At 40.8% G+C, this 19,542-nt stretch overlaps 1 protein-coding gene across 2 annotated transcripts in view; it reads left to right on the forward strand.

Annotated features, from left to right (window-relative positions):
• LOC138788994 (complement factor H-related protein 4-like) overlaps window positions 1–19,542 on the forward strand; it is a 91,017-nt gene that overhangs the window by 52,555 nt on the left and 18,920 nt on the right. The window contains exons 8-13 of one of the 2 annotated variants that reach the window (XM_069967471.1): window positions 6,739–6,876; window positions 9,958–10,017; window positions 11,221–11,277; window positions 11,409–11,588; window positions 15,335–15,508; window positions 16,905–17,087. In XM_069967471.1, coding sequence (XP_069823572.1) covers window positions 6,739–6,876; window positions 9,958–10,017; window positions 11,221–11,277; window positions 11,409–11,588; window positions 15,335–15,508; window positions 16,905–17,087 — 792 coding nt within the window. Of the gene's footprint in view, window positions 1–801; window positions 970–1,742; window positions 1,917–3,077; window positions 3,261–6,738; window positions 6,877–9,957; window positions 10,018–11,220; window positions 11,278–11,408; window positions 11,589–15,334; window positions 15,509–16,904; window positions 17,088–19,542 lie in introns of those variants that run through there. The other variant, XM_069967472.1, reaches the window with a different exon arrangement.

The following is a 19,542-nucleotide window of genomic DNA, read 5'->3' on the forward strand; positions in this document are numbered from 1 at the left end:
TGCCTCACAGCAGTGTCTCTTGGCCAACTGGGCCAGCAGCCACCCCCACCAGGACCACTCTCAGAGATAAAAGCCCCATTCAGTGAAAACCAGATTATCATAGGAGAGGATTAAAGAAAGAAAACCAACCTTGTTCTGGACTGATCTCCCATACACAGTATTCATAACTTTTATTTAAACTTTTAATTTATTAAAACCTGGTTGCCCGGGCCCGCCACCATTCTATCTTCGGCCCCACAGGGTGCCACATCTCCCCACGCTCCTTGGTCTTCCTTCTCTCACTGTTGCACGTGTCCTCGTCTCTTAGGACACATTCACGCAGACTTTGTAAAATTTTAAGGGCCAGAGTGCCCTTGATTGGCTGCAGGCTCACTCCTATAAAAGTGTGCTTGCATAAGGCCTCCTTGTTGGAGCCTCTGCATGGTTTCCCAGTGTGTGGTCCCAGCTAAGCCCGTAATTCGCAATATCCTCGTCCTTCTGGCTATTTATCTTGTGCTATACAGCTCAGAATTTCATTACCTTTTCCTACCACCTAGCTGCCCTGGAAATTCATTCAAAGCTGTCATTTCCCTAAATCTTTCTCTTCTGAAGTCTTTGCTAACAAACAACTGCCACTAGGATACTCGGATAGAAAATTTCTTCGAACTGAATGCTTTGACATGTCAAAGTTTTCCTTAATGACAGGTTGCCTGCAAGAGGAAGAATTGTAATTTTTGGATGTAATTTACATTTTTTTTTTTAAATATTTTATTATATTACAAAATGCAAACATTTAAAAGCAAAACTGTGCTTTTTTGGCAGAAATTGAATGTACCATTTCTGATAATTTTATACGGAGCCCAGTAAAGCAAATTTACAGAGAGAAGGATCAAGTTTCACTTGCCTGTAAGCAAGGCTCAAAAATAGAAGGATCCAGCACTACTACTTGTAACGCAAATGGATGGAACCCACCTTTACCAATTTGCATAGGTCCGTATGTTTACTACTTTATGGGGTTTTTTTTTTACAGTGTAGAATATTAGCCTACTTTTCCAACTCTGTCTCTGCCTGTTTCTTCGTAAGAGGCTACATCTTCTCCTAAATGTAATCCCCCTTATTAAAGGGGTTATCCGGGATTGTAAAAAGCATAGCTACATTTTTTTTACAAAACTGCACCACTCCTATCCACAGGTTGTATGTGGTACTGCAATTAAACTCCAGTCACTTCAATAGAACTGAGCTGCATAGCTCCACACCCAACCTGGAGACAAGTCATGCTCTTTCTGGAAGAAAGAGGCCAATTTATTCTAAACCTGGATAACCTCTTTAACTACTGTACAAACCAGTGCTGCCCATCTAGACTTGTTTTACTTTTACAGACCATGACAGCACCATGCCAGACCCCCAACCCTCATCATAACCAAGACTAGTCTCCTTCTGTCCCCTCACGCCAGTGTCTCTTGACCCACTGGACCAGCTACTACTCACACTAGGAAAATTTCCATTGATAGCTCCATGTAATGAAGACTAGATTTTAATAGGAGAGAATTAAAGGGGGGGGGGGGGCAAGGGGATATATGACCAATATATCTGGGGAAGGCTGGAAGTTCAAGGCTTTGAATTCCTGGGTCCTTGATTGATCTCTTATTAACAGTTTTCAGAACTTTTTCTTCATTTCTGGCTGTTTTACCACTTTTAGAGAGATCATTGCTCATTGAATCAGATATAAATAAAATCTATAATAATAATACTTTTTTTTTCAGAAATTGAATGTACCATTTCTGACAAGACTAATCTTGTACGGAGCCCACTGAAGCAAGTTTACAGAGGCCAGGAACAAGTCTCACTTAGCTGCAAGCAAGGCTCAATAATAAAAGGCTCCAATATAGCTACTTGTACTCCAAATGGATGGAATCCCCCTTTACCAGTTTGTGTAGGTCAGTATATGTACTTCTTAGTGCTGCTTTGTTACAGTGTATGATCCCAGTCTGTCTTCCCGGTCTCTCTATGCCTGTTTCTTGGTACCAAGTTGCATTATCTCTTAAGTAAAACCCCCCTGATTGACTACAAACCTTTGCTGCCCACCTACACCTGTTTGCCTGTTTGTGACCATGCCAGGGCGGTATGTGTGCGGCACTACAGCAGATTTCCAAAATTCCTATTTTAGCTGTTGTAGTACTGACCACACAGGAATTCAGCTTATATATGAATACAGTAGTGGGCAGCTTTAAAGGGAAACAGTCAGCAAGTTCATACATACAAACCTGCTGATACTTACCTATATGTACCTTCAAATTCCAGATGCCGTTCTTCTGATTTTCCTATGTGGCTCAGTTATACAATATTTAGATCTGAAACTAATATGTTAATTAGTCTGTTTGGTGCACTGAAGGCATTCCTCGACCCCTCCCATCTTCCCATTCAGCTCGAAAGTCCCCTCCTACTCATGCATAGGAAGGAGATGTGGCTACTTATGCATTGTTAAATATGTCTAACTAGGAGAGGACATATGAGCCACTGGATAGGCAGGACGTTTGGTGCACTGAAGACATTCCTTGACCGGTTAGTGCACCAAATGGACAAAAGTATGTTTATTTTAGATCTAAATACTTTAAAAAAGCGCCATATAGAAAAATTAAAAGACCAGAGAAGGAATGTACACCTCTGCCACAATAGTAACATAGTAACAGGTTTCTATGTACGGACCAGTTATACCTCCAGCTATACAGCCCAGCATTCCATTAGTTTTTCCTACCTCCTTGTTGCACTGGTGACTCATTTAATGGCTGTCAAAAATCACTACCCCTAAATCTTTCTCTTCTGAAGTCTTTGCTAGTACACAGCTGCCAATATGATAGCCAGATAGATGATTTCTTCTTTCCACGTGCATTTTTTAAGGCATAGAAATTTGCAAAAATATTTTACAGCACATTCAATAAAACTAGCAGTGAGACCCCAACCGATTGACATATCCCTCTAATATGTTTTTCTTAATGGCAGGTACTCTTTAAGAGGGACAATTGCAAATTTTAGATATGTTTTCAATTTTTTTTGACAAAATACAAACATTTTAAGGCAAAAATATACATTTTTTGCAGAAATTGAATGTACCATATCTGAGAATTTTAAAAGGACTCCAGTAAGACAAATTTACAGAGAGAAGGATCAAGTGTCAATTAGCTGTGAGCAAGGCTTTAAAATTAAAGGATCCAGCAAAACTACTTGTACCGCAAATGGATGGAATCCACCTTTACCAATTTGTGAAGGTTAGTATGTCTACTTATTAATGCTGTCTCTGCCTATTTTATCTTCTATGTATGATCCCCCGATTGACTACAAATCTGTGCTGCCCACCTAGACCTGTTTGCCTATCTCTGATCATGCCAATACACTGCCAGACCACAACCTCAGTCACAACCAAGACGTGTCTCCACCTGTCCCCTCAGTGTCTCACACCAGTGTCTCCTGGCCCACTGGGCCAGCTGCCACCCCCACCAAGACCCCCACCAAGTTTTTGTTAGTAACAGATATATTTTTTTTTATAGAAATAATTGTAAAGCTGTGATTTCAATATGCAGGGTTTTGTTTTTGTGTTTTCAAAATGCAAACAAATTAAAATACAAAACCATTTTTTGCAGAAATTGAATGCATCATTTATGATGAGACTCATCTTATACCGAGCCCAGAGAAACAAGTTTACATAGAGCAGGATCAAGTTTTACTTATGTGTGAGCAAGGCTTTAAAATAAATGGATCTAGCATAACTACATGTACGGCAAACGGATGGAATCCACCTTTACCAATTTGTGCAGGTCAGTATTATTAGTATTTATTTTTAAATTGATCTTGATTTTAAAGGGCAATACAAGTGATAGGGGGTGACAAACAGAAAATCACACAATTAAAACAGGTTACATGAATATGGTAAATGGCAGACTGGTACATAGGGATAGGGGTCGCTGCCAACGTGGGCTTACAGCCTATAAGGAATGCGGAAGAAGATGGTAAAGGGCAGATTTTTTGTAGGTTGTAGCCTAGTTTAAAGAGCTGGACTTTCAAATTGCTTTTAAAGGTCTTCATGGTGGATGAGAGTCCGATGTGTGGGATTAATGAGACCCAGAGTATGGCGGAAGTTCGGGCAAAATTTTTGAGGCAGTGTGTGAGGTACAAACAAGGGGGGAGCACAAAAGGAGGTCATTGGAGCATCGGAGGATAAGTGATGGACGGTAGCGGGATAACAGGTCAGAGATATATGGAGGGGACAGCTTCTGAATGGCCTTGTATGTCATGGTGTATCTATTTATTAATGCTTTTTTGTTACAGTGTATTCCAACAGTCTGCCTTTCCAACTCTGTTTTCACCTGTTCCTTTGTACCAGGCTGCATCATCTGCTATGTATGATCCCTCTGATTGACTACAAGCCTGTGCTGCTCACCTAAACCTGTTTTCCCAAACATGCCAGTACACTGCCAGACCACAATCCCAGACTTGTCTCCCCCTGTCCTCTTAGTGCCTCACACCAGTGTCTCCTGGTCAACTGGACCAACTGCCACCCAGACCAGGACCACTTGTAGAGGTTCAAATTTGATATTCTCCTGCAGTAAAAGTCAGATTTACATAGGAGAGGAGTAAAGTGAGAAAACCAAGGGGGTATATTACCAATGCGCCTAGTGAAAGTTGGAAGATCATGGCTTTGAATTCCAATCCCCCCCCCCCCCCCCCCGAAAAACCCTGTAAAAAATCATCTCCACTGATCAAGGGTCGGCCCCCTATAGATCATTATCGGGCTGCCTCCTCATTTACACAAGTGCTGATAACCCTAAATCGGTAATGCTGATAACCACCTCCAATCTCATCTATATTCAAGCAATTACAACCCCCCCCCCCCGGCCTGTCCAGTGAGCCACTCTCCACCTATTTTTGTGTTATTTGTTTGTGTTTTCTCCGTACTCTGCCATTACATTTGCCTCTATACTATGTAGGTATTTATTACCCTTTATTTTAGATTTTTAGATTTGTAACGTTTTTCTTGATCCCAGAACCATGTAGGGCTCCTGAACTTCCAAATGGAAAAATGTATCCAAATAAAGATCAGTTTGGGAGTGAAGAATATTTGCAGTACGAATGTAATAAGGGCTTCATGACAAAAAGCAGAAATGTTATAAGAATTGCTCAGTGTCTCAACGGAAGATGGTCCGAGGAGCCCAGCTGTATACGTAAGTCTCTTGCCTCTATCTTCTAGACGCTGCAAACTAAATTATAAGATGTAAACTATGAGATATAGAAAAACATTAAACAAATACAGATCAATTCTGTGTACATCAGTTTATTCTTTACTATATGGTTCTTCTATAGGATGGCATATAGTATAAAGAAGAAGTAAGAAGTTTTAAATTCTGTCAACATTTTTTCATTTTTTTTTATTTTATTTAATATTATTTATTATTAATATTAAAATTTTTATTCACTTTTCCAAATGGGAAAAAACATACCTTATCAACACCACTTAATAACATAATTTAAATAATCCAAGAAAAGAGGAAGAATTTAGAAGACTTGAGTTTCTTAACTAAAAGAAAATTACAAATATAACTTTATGACACCAGTTGATTTAAAAACTTTGTTTTCCCCTCTGGAATACCCCTTTAATTTCGAATGGCATTCTATCACTTACCCTCAACTGCTCCCTGCCCTGTTTTCTAGCCACTACATTGACTGATCAAAATGTTTAACATGTCTCACTGACTTGTAAAAAGTTTTTTTCTCTTTCTTACTTTTTTTTTTTTTTCTTTTGGCAGGGGGACAGTACCTCTTTGCATTGTCAACATTTGTCTTTGTTCGTTCTTGTGGTACATAAGTTGTTGTGGGAAAAGCAGTGCAGAGAGGGTTTTATACAATTTCTTTCATACTTTTTAGGAAGCTACTTTTGTTCCTACTCCCTAAACTGGGCTTATTTTTTATGGCTTGAAAGAGATGTTGGTTGCTTTACTTTTTCTACACAATTAAACAAGCTGCTAGTTACCACCAGGTACCATCCATTTACCCATAGCTATGCATGTTGCTTTCACTTTCACATAAACTTTGACTTAGAGACAGCTACAAAGTTTTTATTTTGCACACACTAAATTTTATAGTTAAAGGGGTTGTCCGGCGATAAAAAATTATTCACAGAATAACACACATTACAAAGTTATACAACTTTGTAATGTATGTTATGTCTGTGAATGACCCCTTCCCCGTGTCCCACCACCCCCCACCACCCCCCACCACGCGGCCACGTCATCAGCTGCTCAGCTGCGATTGGCTGAGCACAGTTATGCTCAGCCAATCGCGGCTGAGCTTCGGATGACGCTGCAGAGGGCGGCCGGCACTCGGGAAGATCCGCTGGCCGCCCGAAGAAGACGTCACTGCTGAGGATCGGAGACCGTGGTCGGCACGTGACAGGTATGTATAGCGCACCACACTTCCGGGTACACGGGTGGGGGGGGGGACACGGGGAAGGGGGCCATTCACAGACATAACATACATTACAAAGTTGTATAACTTTGTAATGTGTGTTATTCTGTGAATAATTTTTTATCGCCGGACAATCCCTTTAATGATTTTAAATTACCTTATATTAACCTCCATTCTATGGCGATTTTGGTGGTCATTTTATACTGTAAACATATAAATAACTACCGTATATTATAAGTTTAGACTAGTTTTGTCATTTAATGTATGAAAAATTAACAATTTGTTTCCATTCTTCCCCATTAGCTATTACCTGTACTTATAAACGTGTCTCCTACAAAGATGGACATATTATTAAATATACATGTCCCAAAGGTCAAACGCCAGAATCTGAATTCGGGCAGTGTTTTTACTATGGATGGGGTCCACCACCTGATTGTCAAGGTAATCAGAATCTAAATTGCTCTTCCTCCCCCATCCCTGGTGTCTAGTGGGCAGATCGCGCCCCCGGGGGGGGGGGGGGGATCCGTTTAACTTACCCGGCCGGGCCTCAGCGTCAGAATGGCACTGATCCCGTCTAGGTATACAATTGATGTGGTCTGCAGCAGACCAGACTAACAGAGCACCAATCTAATGGATCGTGCTCTATTGATCTCAATGGGAGATAAAGGCTGTGTATATATAAGTCCCCCGGGGGACTTCTAATTACTGTGTAAAAAAAAGAATAAAGTTTTCTTCATTAATAAAAAAAAAAAAATCCCCTTCACAAAACATGTGTTTAAAAAAAAAAAAAATTTTTATTAATACAAAATCCCCTACCCTAATAAAAGTCAGAATCCCCCTCCTTTCCTTCTTTTAATAATGAAAATAAATAAATGAATAAACATATATGGTATTGCCGCCCACGTAATCGGCTGAACTATTAAATAATCACATTCCTGATCTCGCACGGCAAACAGAGTAAGCGTCAGTAAAAGTCTCCTATGCGCAATCAAGGTACCGATAGAAAGTACAGATCATGGTGCAAAAAATTACACCTCAAACCCTTCCCATAGACCAGGTTAGTGGACTAACTGGTGGAGAAGGCCCTATGGACTATGGGAAGATTTATCAAACACGGTGTAAAGTGGAACTGGCTCAGTTACCCCTAGCAACCAATCAGATTCCACCTCTCATTTTCCAAAGAGTCTGTGAGGAATGCAAGGTGGAATCTGATTGGTTGCTAGGGGTAACTGAGCCAGTTTCACTTTACACCAGTTTGATAAATCTCCCCCAGTGTCTTCAAAGGGGGGACTGTAAGGATGTGATATTTTGTATATTTAGTGAAGCCATTACAATATGGCCGGTCTCATATGTTGTGTGAACATAGCCTTGAGGTGCATCCATAACAAGAACTGTGTGCACTGGTCCTTTAAACTGTAGCCAGTACACAGCCACTGTCCCTAAAAAAAAAAAAAGACTATAACGGCTCTAGGGGACTAAGAAAGAGAGATGCCAGAGGGGGAAGCCCATATATGTAATTTTGTCATAGAGCAAGGAGACATGTTTTACAGTCAATGATCTTTCCCCAACAGGTACATTACCCACCGTTAGAGATTTATAGCCTTTAGCATTTAGGCCTTTAGGCAACAGGGAAAGCACTATTATTTTCTCTTGTGGTAAGACCCAGTGTCTAATCAGACATCATGTCCAAGTTTTGAAGAATTACAACACTTCTGTCTGATTCATTTTTTGTAAATTTCCCTGTAGATCGTTTCTTGTTCCGTCAGTCAGGACTTCCTCTCTGCACGCGGCAATCACTTGAGTTCACCCCTTGTTGTACTTCTGCGACCAGGGAGAGAAGAGGTCACTCCATTGAGGCCCTATTACAAAAAACGATTAAAGGACATTCAAGCTGATAATCGTTTCGTGTAATAGCTCATGTTAAAAGGCAACAATCAGCTGACATGCACAATGTCGGCTGATCGTGGTTATTCAACATGCTGAAAGATCGCGATCATGTCCACAACGGTCTGTTGCTTGTCGCTCTGCGCAACCGCAGCAGCGTTAGCAGACCACCACTGACTGTAATCGGCAGCCTGAATGATGTAATGATTGTTCGGGCAGCCCCTCCTAATGCTCCTTGTGGCCCTTCCCGCTGTTCCCTGCTTGCTGTCTGTGCATAGGCAGCAAGTGGGTAATGAGGGGGAAGCGAGCACTGAACTCTTGCTTGCTTGCTTCCCCGGTAGTGTTGTAGATAGGACACCACTTTTGTGTACATTGACTTCCACACCCCCTCACTACACATGGCTACCAAATAACATATCCAAAAAGAGAGGTAGGTAGGATCACTCTGACAGTAATACACACTGATCCCACCACCTCCCTTTACATTTGTTTTACTTTATCTTGCATTGTTTTTTTTGTTTTGTTTTTTTGTTTGTTTGTTTTTTTATTTCTGGTGCCACTGACTGACCATCTGCATGAAAATTTAGTGCAGCAGACTTCACATATGGCAGCAGGGAATGGCTCACATGTCCTCCCCCACCAGCGCGTGGGAGTTACGTTTTACATGGGAATGTATGCTGGGGGGCAATGGGGGGGTTGGAAGAGATGCTGTTTCTGTGGAACTAAAGGGAGGGGGTACTGTTATTTATAAAGGACTGTATGCTGAAGGAGCTGAGGGGATGGGGTAAAAGTCACATACTGACTGTTACCACAGCATACTGACTAATGCTACTGTATAAAATCCTCTGTACAAAGACCAATATCACCTGATACAGTGACCATATAGAGGTACATACCAGCTCTACACAGGCTCTGAAGCCCATATAAGTGATTACAGTGCAGTTGCCCCATCTGTGCCCTCATATAGTGGGTAGGCCCAACTTTGTGCCCCATATTATATTTAGCCCCCTTTATGCCCCATACAGTGTTAGGCCCCTCAGTGCAGCCCTAATATAGTATTAGGCCCCTTTGTGAAACCCCATATAGAATTAGGCCCCTTTATTCAGTTTTCATCTTATATTAGGCCCTTCTGGGCAGATCCATATAGTGTTATACCCATCAGTCCAGCACACATATAGTTTTAGGCTTCTCTGTGCAGCTTCAATGTAGTTTTAAACCCCATACAGTAACCCCCCCCCCTTTCTGCAGTCCACAAAGAGTAGAGGGCCTCCACTTTGCAGTGCCAATATAGTAGATGGCTACCATGTGCAGCCCCCATACAGTAGATGGCCCCCATTTGCAGAGACCCCCATGTGCATCATCCATACAGTATATTACCCCCTCTATGCAGTCTCTATATAGTAAATGGCACCTATGGGCAGCTAATATACAGTAGATGGACCCCCACTGTATAGCTGTCATATAGTATATTGTTATATCATTTACACATGGCTGTATGCTAAAGGAGAGTATGGTGTTATTTACATAGGATTGTGCTGGAGGAGCTGAGGGAAAGGGGTGATATTTGCAAGGGACTGTATGCTGTGTGTACTTTTGTGGTTTATGTCTAATGATATGACTTTTATTTCTTATGTTTAGGTGAGAAAATTGACCAATCAGGGGCCACTGACCCACCACAAGGTGTATATGAATATGAAGGTAACTTGCTGTACATATTATGACCATGAACAAATCCAGTTTACTTATATGTATAATTCCAACCATACCAGTTTACAAGGGACACATTTTACCACCACACTGACTAATGTCACAACATTGCTCCTGGTTTAAATTCACTGTACATAGACCAATATCACCTCATAAAGGGACCATATAGAGGTAGAACCAGCTCTACATAGGCTCTGCAATAAGTGATTACAGTGCTCTACAAAGGCTCTACATATAAGTCATTACAGTGTAGCTACATCCAGTGACTAACAGGGGGAGTTTCTGAGTGATTTATAGGGGGCTTCTTCTCTGATAAGAGCTGATCACTTTTCCTTTTCTTCTCCATCTGGCCTGGGCCATTATGAGTAAAGATGAGCAAAATCACATTACAAACAATGCAAAGCACTTTGTTTGCTCAGCTGGAAAAGCTGGATCCAGTCCTGGGAAATTGGTAGAAGTTACCCAGGACTGGATCCAGCTTTTCCCGACACCCAGAGTGGAGCGGCAGGGAGATCAAAGGCAGAAGAGTGCCAAGAAAAGTATGCGCTTTGCTTCGTTTGTAATGTCAATTCACTCATCTGTGTTCTCCCAATCACAACTGGTCTATGCACGCACCGGCACTGCTTTAATTTAAAGGGCTAGTGTGTCCTTAATTGGCTGCTGCACAACAGCTCTAAAACTATAAATAGCATCTCCTCCCTGGCGTCCTTGTTGGAGCCTCTGCATGTGTCCTAGGGTGTGGTCCCAGCTCGCCCGTAATTCCTGCCCGTGGTTCCAGCCCATGGCTGCTGCTGTTCCTGGTTCCAGCTATCTGCTGGTGACTGCTATAATGGTTCCAGCTGTGAGTCCTACTGTGTTCCAGCCTGCCTACCTTAGTGTCTCCAGCTGCACCTCGCCCCTAGCAAGCTAGCAAGCTTAGCCATAGGGAGCAACCTTGGGGTGGCGTGCTGCAGCAAGTCCATCCCGCCTTGCAGTAGGCACTGTTGAAGACCAGTGTCCCCTTAGACTCCACTCCCTGGTTCGGCCTAAATCATTGCTAGTGGTGGTACAGCGGATCCACGACTCCAGTCGTTACAACTTACATAGGACTGTGCTGGAGGAGCTTAGGAGAGGAGGTGAAAATTACATAGAACTGTATGCTGTGCATACCTTTGTGGCTGATGTCTAATGACATGACCTTTTTGTATTATTTAGAGTATGCTGATCAATCAGTGGCCACTGACCCACCACCAGGCGTCACTGAAAATGAAGGTAAGTTTTACATTGTTCCGTAAACATTTTTTTAACATTTCCTGTTAAATTTGCTGTGTGATTGATAGCAGCTGAGCCATTCGATCTATGAAATGATGTCCATTAATATAATAATTTTTTTTTACGTCTAGAAAAACGAAGGAAATGTCCTCTTGCATATCACCCAATAAATGCTAAAATTAAAGATCCAAAGGAAGCGTATTATAGCAACGACAATGTTACCATGACGTGTATAGGAGGATATAGGATACACGGCTCTCCAGTAGTTCGATGTATTGAAGGAAAATGGGAACAACCTCCTGAGTGTATCCGTAAGTTACTTGGTTTTATGTTTGTTTTGTTTGTTTGTTTGTTTGTTTTTATTTATTTATTTTAAATAAATATTCACATTAAAATATCTTTAGTATTGGTCAGGATTCTGTCGCTTTGAGAAAGATTTTTTCTTATTCATAGTGTTAAATGCTAAAATTCGGATTACCTGCAGCCTCTACTATAACACTGAACTGATAAATAAAACTAGATAAAGTAAGATTATAACCTCTCCCTATAAATTTCAGGTTACAAGACTTCTATGATACTGCATAACCCCTTCACAACACATGACTTATATGTATGTCATGGAGTCTGCTCCATACATGGAGGGGGCCAGCGGCTGTGTAGAGCTGACATCAACCATCAGTGACTGGCTATAGCCCCATCCCCCTCTCTCAACGCTGATATTCTTTTTTTTTCCTTTTGGTTCTGCACTATAGCCATAAGTTTTTTATTCGGTTTCCCAGAATTCTTAAATCTATCTTCACCAAAAAATTCCATTTGATTTTTTGCCTTTTCTAATAAATAATTCTCTAATTCTTCCTGACTTATTTTTAAATTGTGCTCACTCTCTTGTGTCTTTTCTCTTATGTATTTCCTCAGCTTTCTTTAGTTTCCCCATTAACTCCCCTTCTTTCTGTCTAAACCCTTTTTTTAATTTAGTAATAATCCCAAAGAATTTCCTTCTTATAATAGCTTTAAACGTGTCCTATACTATATAGCCCGGAGCAGTGCCCCAATTAAGTGCCCATAAATCTTTAAATTCTTCTTTTAACTTATCTTTAACTTGTATTAATTTCAACCAATGTGCATTTATACGAATCGGTGTATTTATTCTAACACTAGTACTAACTAACTCCACAACCACTGGTGAATGATCAGAAAAACACCATGCGCAGGAACAGATAGGAGAGGAATTTAGGAGTTATTTTGAGAAACTGTACACCTCAGAGTATAGGAGAGAAAAGGGGGATCTAGCTGGGTATCTAGAAAAAATTTCTTTTCCCAGAATAAGTGAGGAATTGAGAGAAGAGTTGGATCAACCAATTACAGTTGATGAATTAAATAGAGCACTGGATAGTATAAAAGGGAATTCAACACCGGGAGGGGATGGAATCCCATATGAAATATATAGAGAGTATAGGGAAACCCTTATAGGGGGACTCCATAAAGTTATCAGCGAAGCCTTAGTAAGAGGTAAATTGCCCGCATCGATGAGAGAGGCAACAATAGTACTGCTACAGAAACCAGATAAGGATCCCCTTGAATGTGAATCTTACAGACCGATATCCCTTATAAATAGTGATGCAAAAATTTTTGCAAAGGCGCTTGCGATCCGGGTGGGAAAGGTGGTGGGGGAACTAGTTCATCCGGATCAATGCGGTTTTGTGGCGGGGAGAATGGCGAGAATTAATATCCGGAGAGTCTTTGCGAATATGCAGATAGCCGGGGGGAGGGGGGGGGACCACTCCATCCTGTCATTGGACGCGACTAAGGCCTTTGACAGGGTGGAGTGGGAATTCCTCTGGGGTGTGTTGAGGAGATACGAGTTTGGGGAAAAAATTATAGGGATGATTCAGGTTCTGTATGAAGAAGCAAAAGCAGTGGTATTGGTGAACGGAGAGAAGTCAGCCTCCTTTGGCCTGAGTAGGGGCACCCGGCAGGGATGTCCTCTTTCCCCTCTACTCTTCGCCCTGGCAATAGAACCTTTAGCAATACAAGTTAGAGAAGATTCTGAAATGGTAGGCTTTGGGGCGAGGAGTGGAGGGGACAGGATATCCCTGTACGCGGATGATTTGTTATTTTTTCTCAAATATCCAGAGATTAGTGTACCTAAAGTTATTAATTTAGTAGAGGTAATGGGGTCTTATTCAGGGCTAGCTATTAATTGGAAGAAATCGGTGCTGATGGTGTTAGATGAAGATAGGATTAAACCTTATGCCCCCCTGCGTACTTTAGGGAAGGGGGAGAGTTTTAGATATTTAGGGATCCAGATATCTAGGAAGATTGAACAGTTTAATCTTTTGAACACGAAAGTAGTGGTGAAGGCAATTGAGGATAAGATCAATATATGGGAAAAATTATGGCTATCAAATGCAGACAGGATTGTTCTAATAAAAAGTATTATTTTACCCAAGTTGTTATATTTATTTAGTGCAGCACCTATATGGGTTGAAAATAATTACTTTAAGAGATTAAGGGGAGCATTGAACGCATTAATTTGGGGTAGGAAACATGAGAATGAAACTGGAAGGGTTATGTGAGTTAAAGGAGAAGGGAGGTCTGGGAGTACCTGATTTATATAAATATTTTGTAGCTGCACAAGGGGTACGTTTTATTAATTCCAAGAAATATGATTTTTTTTTAATTTTTTGATTGGGGAAATAGGAGAAGAGGGTACTGACATATTTCAAATTTTGGAAGCAGGTTATCTGGAGGAGGACAGATGGAAGCAATGGGTACTGGTTAAAGATTTAGTAAGAACATGGAAGGAAATTAAAAAGATATTGAAGGTAAAAGGTATCCTCAATTTTGCACTTATTTGGAAAAATAAATTTTTAGAGGAAGTATACAAGTTAGGAGAGTTGAAGAATCTCAGGGTAGTAGGTATAAATTATATTGGGGATATAATCAGGGGGGGGGAATTAAAAGTTGGGAAGAACTGAGAGGGGAATTTCATCTACACAAGAGAGCTTGGTTTGATTATATCAGACTTAAAAGTGCTGTAGATATGACTATAAGAAAAAATGAGGGAATTTTCGCAGCTCCAAATAAATTTATTGAAAGAATTAGGACTCAGAATATAGAAAAAAAAGGGTTAACTATAATGTATAATAATTTGAGACAAGATCAGGACCATAGTAAGAAAAGTAAAAGAAAATGGGAAGAAGATATAGGGTGGATTGAGGAAAATTTATGGGATAATATATTAAAAAATATGAAGATGATTTCAGTGTCAATGGACTTCCAGATAATACAGTTTAAAATTCTACATCGGTTATATTATACCCCAAGTTTTTTATACAGGATTAAGAAAAGGGAAACTGACGAATGTCCTAAATGTGGCCAAAAGGAGGCTGGATTTCTGCATATGGTTTGGGAATGTGTAGAGTTAAGAAAATTTTGGCTCCAGGTTCATGATAATATTCTGAAATGTACGGGAGTGGTTGCGGAGCTGGAGCCAAAGATAAGTATATTAGGAGGAACCTTGGAGGTTAAAGCAAATAGAAAAGTAAAACAGAAAATAATCAGGTTATTGTTCTATGCTAGACTGATTATAGTTAGAGGATGGATGGCCCCTGGGGTTCCAAACATTGAAGAATGGGAAAGGTGTGTGATGAGATATGAGAAATTATATATGAAATAAATTTGTTGAGTAGTACTCTCTTGGCAGGGGGATGGGAGGGGGGGGGGTGGTAGAGGGAATTTTTTTCTGGTGTTCTTTTTGTAATGTATTTGTGATGTATGGGGGAAAAGGGTTTTTTTTGTATTGTAATTTTTATACGATGATGGCTTTAAGATTTACAAATAAAGAAAAAAAAATTTAAATAAAAAAAAACCATCAGTGACTGGCATCAGAGATCATTTTTTTTATCAGCTATTTATATGGGGTTTCCAGGACCAGAATGAAAATAAAATAAATAAATTTAAAAAAAAAATCCAAATCCATAGTGTGTGCCTATAAAAATTCATGTACAACTTTCTAATGTTTCTCTGTCTTTACTGTTCTTTTTTTTTTTTTTAGAAAATCCATGTGCTGAGCCTCCAGACGTTATGCATGTAACGGTTGTAGAAAAAAAGAAAACATTCTACCAAGGCGAAAAATTTAAATATGAATGTAAAAAAGGCTTCCGATTGTCTGGAGAAGATTCAGCCAGTTGCGTAAAGGGAGAGTGGATGAATATTCCATCTTGTGTTGGTAAGTGTTCCTGCCTTATACTATATATCCAAAATGATATGACATAAAAGAGTCAAAGACAAAAAATGTATATATTTTAAAGATTTCAATCTACAATGGGTAAGTAAAGCTATAGTAGATATGATGTACCAGGGGTGGACAAAGACTGCATAGGGCCCTGTGCAGAAAATTTGCCTGGGCCCCCCATAAGCAAACCATGCAACCACATTCCTGGCTGACCCCCTTACCCACACATTACCCATCCTGGCTGACCCACATCCCCACACACTACCCATCCTGGCTGATCCCCACACACAATATCCCACCTGACCCCCCAGCGGTCCTCCAGTTCATCAGGATGCCCAATGCCGCGATTGCCAATGTACGACCATCAGGTGACGTCACGGATGCGCGTGTCCCGAGGCAGGGCAGGAGCGTTGCGCCACTCCGGACAGCCATGGCTCACATATCTGGCATTTCAGCACTGGCGGGCCACGGGGGGCAGGGCATCTGATTAGGCTCCTGGTACATGGGTGAATGGACTATATATATCACCTTTGCGACGGGGCCCAGGGCAATTGAGGGGCACGCTAGGCTGAGGCTCAGAGTCCGAACCTGGAGGGCCCCTCTGTTTGCCTGGGCCCCTGTGCAGCTGAACAGGCTGCACAAGTGATATGTCCACCACTGTGATGTACTGCATATAGCCATCAAATATGTAAGGTAATGGAAAGCAGAAAATATAAGTGTCATACTACCTTTCCTATTGTCGCTTATTGTCCAGCGCTGAGCAATAAATTTTAGATGTTTTTATGCAAATTAGGGGATAAAGCACATTGGGAGTTGCCCTGATCTGCAAAAGCCCGGCAATATTCAAAGAGTAGGCCTTTCCATGCCGGCATAGAAGAGAAAGGAGTGAACGTTGCTTTGTGGACTTTGCCTCCTAATTTGCATAAATCTTCTAACCTCTAATCTCAGCGCTGGAGAGAAGGATTAATATAAGAGTTATATCTCCTGATTCAGGGTAAAAAGCCCTATCATACACTGCCTTTACATAAAAAAAACACGTATATTTAAAGGGGAAGTCTGGTGTAGGACATTTTTTTCAAAAGAGGAGGTAGCTGAACATAACAACATGCACTGTTTACTGGCTGAGCGGGGCTTACACGTCATGACCAAGGTCCCCCCTCAGACCAGAAGGCGGCCAGGGGATCGGGAACCAGAGAGGTGGACAGTAAACTAAAACATCAGACTGTGTTCACACTGCATTTTTGTGTAACATCATTAAATACAGAGAAGTTCTTGTTCTTTTTTTTTTTTTTTTTTTTTTCTGTGACTACTTCCAGACTCTTAAATATAATCAGACATGTTGACCTGGTTATGTGTATACTAAATATTCTTGTATATTTTTTGCCTTTAGCGACCTCTTGTACATCTCCACCGACTGTTCCAAATTCAAAGATTAATGGATCAATTAAAGCCAGTTATGAATCTGGTGAAACATGTACTTATGAGTGCAATGCTGATTATTCCATGGGCCGATCTTCAACTGGTGCTGCAATGTGTGAGAACGCACAGTGGATTAAAGTACCAGTGTGCAAAAGTAAGTAAAACTCCAACTTAACCTCATTTACTGAGTAACTACCTAGTGTAGTGTATCTCCTTTCTTTGTTTTAAAAAAAATAAGACTATTAACCTCTTAAGGACGGAGCCCAAAATGGCCTTAAGGACCGGACCGATTTTTAATTTAGCATTTTCGTTTTTTCCTCCTCGTCTTCTAAGACCCATAACTATTTTATTTTTCCAGCTACTGGACCGTGTAAAGGCTTGTTTTTTCAAGAACAGGTGTACTTTATAAAGGTGCCTTTTGATCTTCCATACTATGTATGACGGAACCCCCAAAATATCATTTATAGGGTGAAATTGGGGGGAAAAAAATACAATTCTGCAAATTGGGGGGGGGGGGGTTCCCTGTTTATGTAATGCACTCTACAGTAAAACTGAAATTTTATCTTTATTCTGTAAATCGGTTTGAATACAGTGATATGCATTTTATATAACTTTTCTAATGTTTTACTATTTTTATTAACAGTAAAACTTTTTTTGCAAATAGGTGTGATTACAATGGCATTTTTTTGACTCTTATATTTTTTTTATACATTTTCACGTATGCGGCTGTATGGGGCGTCATTTTTTGCGCCATGATCTTTAGTTTTTATTAATACCATATGTGTGAAAATGAGGCATAATTGATCAATTTTTATTCATTTTATTTCAAATGAAATGTAATAAAAATAATCAATCCTGGCTTTTTTTAACCGCTTTTTTTTATGCCTTTCACCGTGCTGGAACAACATTGATTTATTTTATTGGATCGGATGATTATGCACGCTATGGTATATTATATGTTTATTTTTTTTTTGTGTGTTTTATTTATAAAATGGGAAAGGGGGGTAATTTAAACTTTTATTGGGAGAGGGGCTATGGTGCGTTTTTTAAAACTTTTTAAAAATTTGTTAACACATTTTATGTCCTCTTAGGGGACTTTAACATTTTTACGTTGGATTTTTAACAATGATTATTGCTATGCCATAGCATAGCATTGATCAGTGTTGTCTGCGATCAATGCATAGAGACTGCCTGAGATACAACGCTGCTGGGGTCCCGATCATGCTTTGCCTCCTGCTGTCTGGAGTCGGCTACCAGTTCTTTCATCCTATAAATATTGGCTACCTTGGCAAACCAACTACAAACAGTAGGGGCAGCATGCTCTTCCACAACCCGGGAATCATGCAGCGTGCAGCCATCTAGGGAAAACTGAGAAGTGACTTAACAAGCAGGGAACATCTCGTTGAGTACCACTGGTACCGGGTACCATCTAGTCAAGAGCTTATAATTTGTCTCTTGAGCCTTACATGAAATGGAAGTTTCAAAGCACATAGTCAAGGATTTATCCCAGTCTGACTTAGAAATGTCTCTACCCGGATCCTTAACCCATTTCTCAATATACAGCAATGGCTTAGTATGAAGAGGATCCAACAGTAAAGAATAAATCATGGAAACTATCCCTTTCAGTGGGTTGGTCTGCACACAGAGCTGTTTTTACCTTGTGAAAAAATAGTTCGACTGCACGTACTCCATATGCTGCACTGCAGAACGCATCTTAGCAGGAACCAACTCTTCATGTGCTCCGAGAGTACCTTCTTAGACTATGTCCCAAAACAGGTCCCATAGGCACAAGAGAAACCTAAGTAAGTTAAAGCTTCAGAGGCAAGCGGGAATACTGGGTTACCAATTATCGGCGAGAGCGGGTCATCTGCTATAAAAAGACAATGATTAATGGGCACCGAGGCTAAAGCCTCCAATACTGATCGCAAAACAGGGGGCATATGGCCTCCCATGGCCTGCCTAGGCAGCCAGGACTAGGGATGAGCGAACTTTTGAAAAGTCAGGTTCGGTTCGATCCGGCGAACTTTCGTGAAGTTCGAATTCGTACGAACCGAACCTAAAACAAACCTTGCTATAACGGCTGAATAATTGCAGCTAAAATAGTGGGAGTCTGATAGGGTATAGTTTCGTTTAGTTGCAGTTGCTATTACAATGAAAAAAGTGGAAAAAATCAAAGTGCAAAAATAGTGAAAAAAAATTAGCCAAGGTGTAAGTGATTACACGGGACATAGGACACAAAGTTCCTAGGACCCAGTAGGGTGGGAAACAGACATTTGACAGAGGAACCAGCAGCAGTAATAGTACTGTATTGGACCCAGTGTGGTTGAGAACAGACAATTGAGGAAGGAGGAGGAGGCAGCAGCAGCACTTGATTGCGCCCAGCCCAATATGGTTGAAAAGAGACTATTGGAGGAGGGGGCACCACTTGATTGCACCCAGGCCAGTATGGTTGAGAACAGACTATTTGAGGAGGAGGCAGTACCTGATTGTACCCAGGCCAGTATGATTGAGAACAGACAATTGACGGAGGAGGATGTTCAGCTTTGAAGTGGTGGCATGGGAATCCTCGCTGATGATGTTGTTCACCGACCTTTCCAGAACACGGACGA

This window comes from Dendropsophus ebraccatus, chromosome 4, assembly GCF_027789765.1.
Source record: "Dendropsophus ebraccatus isolate aDenEbr1 chromosome 4, aDenEbr1.pat, whole genome shotgun sequence".
Taxonomy (NCBI): domain Eukaryota; kingdom Metazoa; phylum Chordata; class Amphibia; order Anura; family Hylidae; genus Dendropsophus; species Dendropsophus ebraccatus.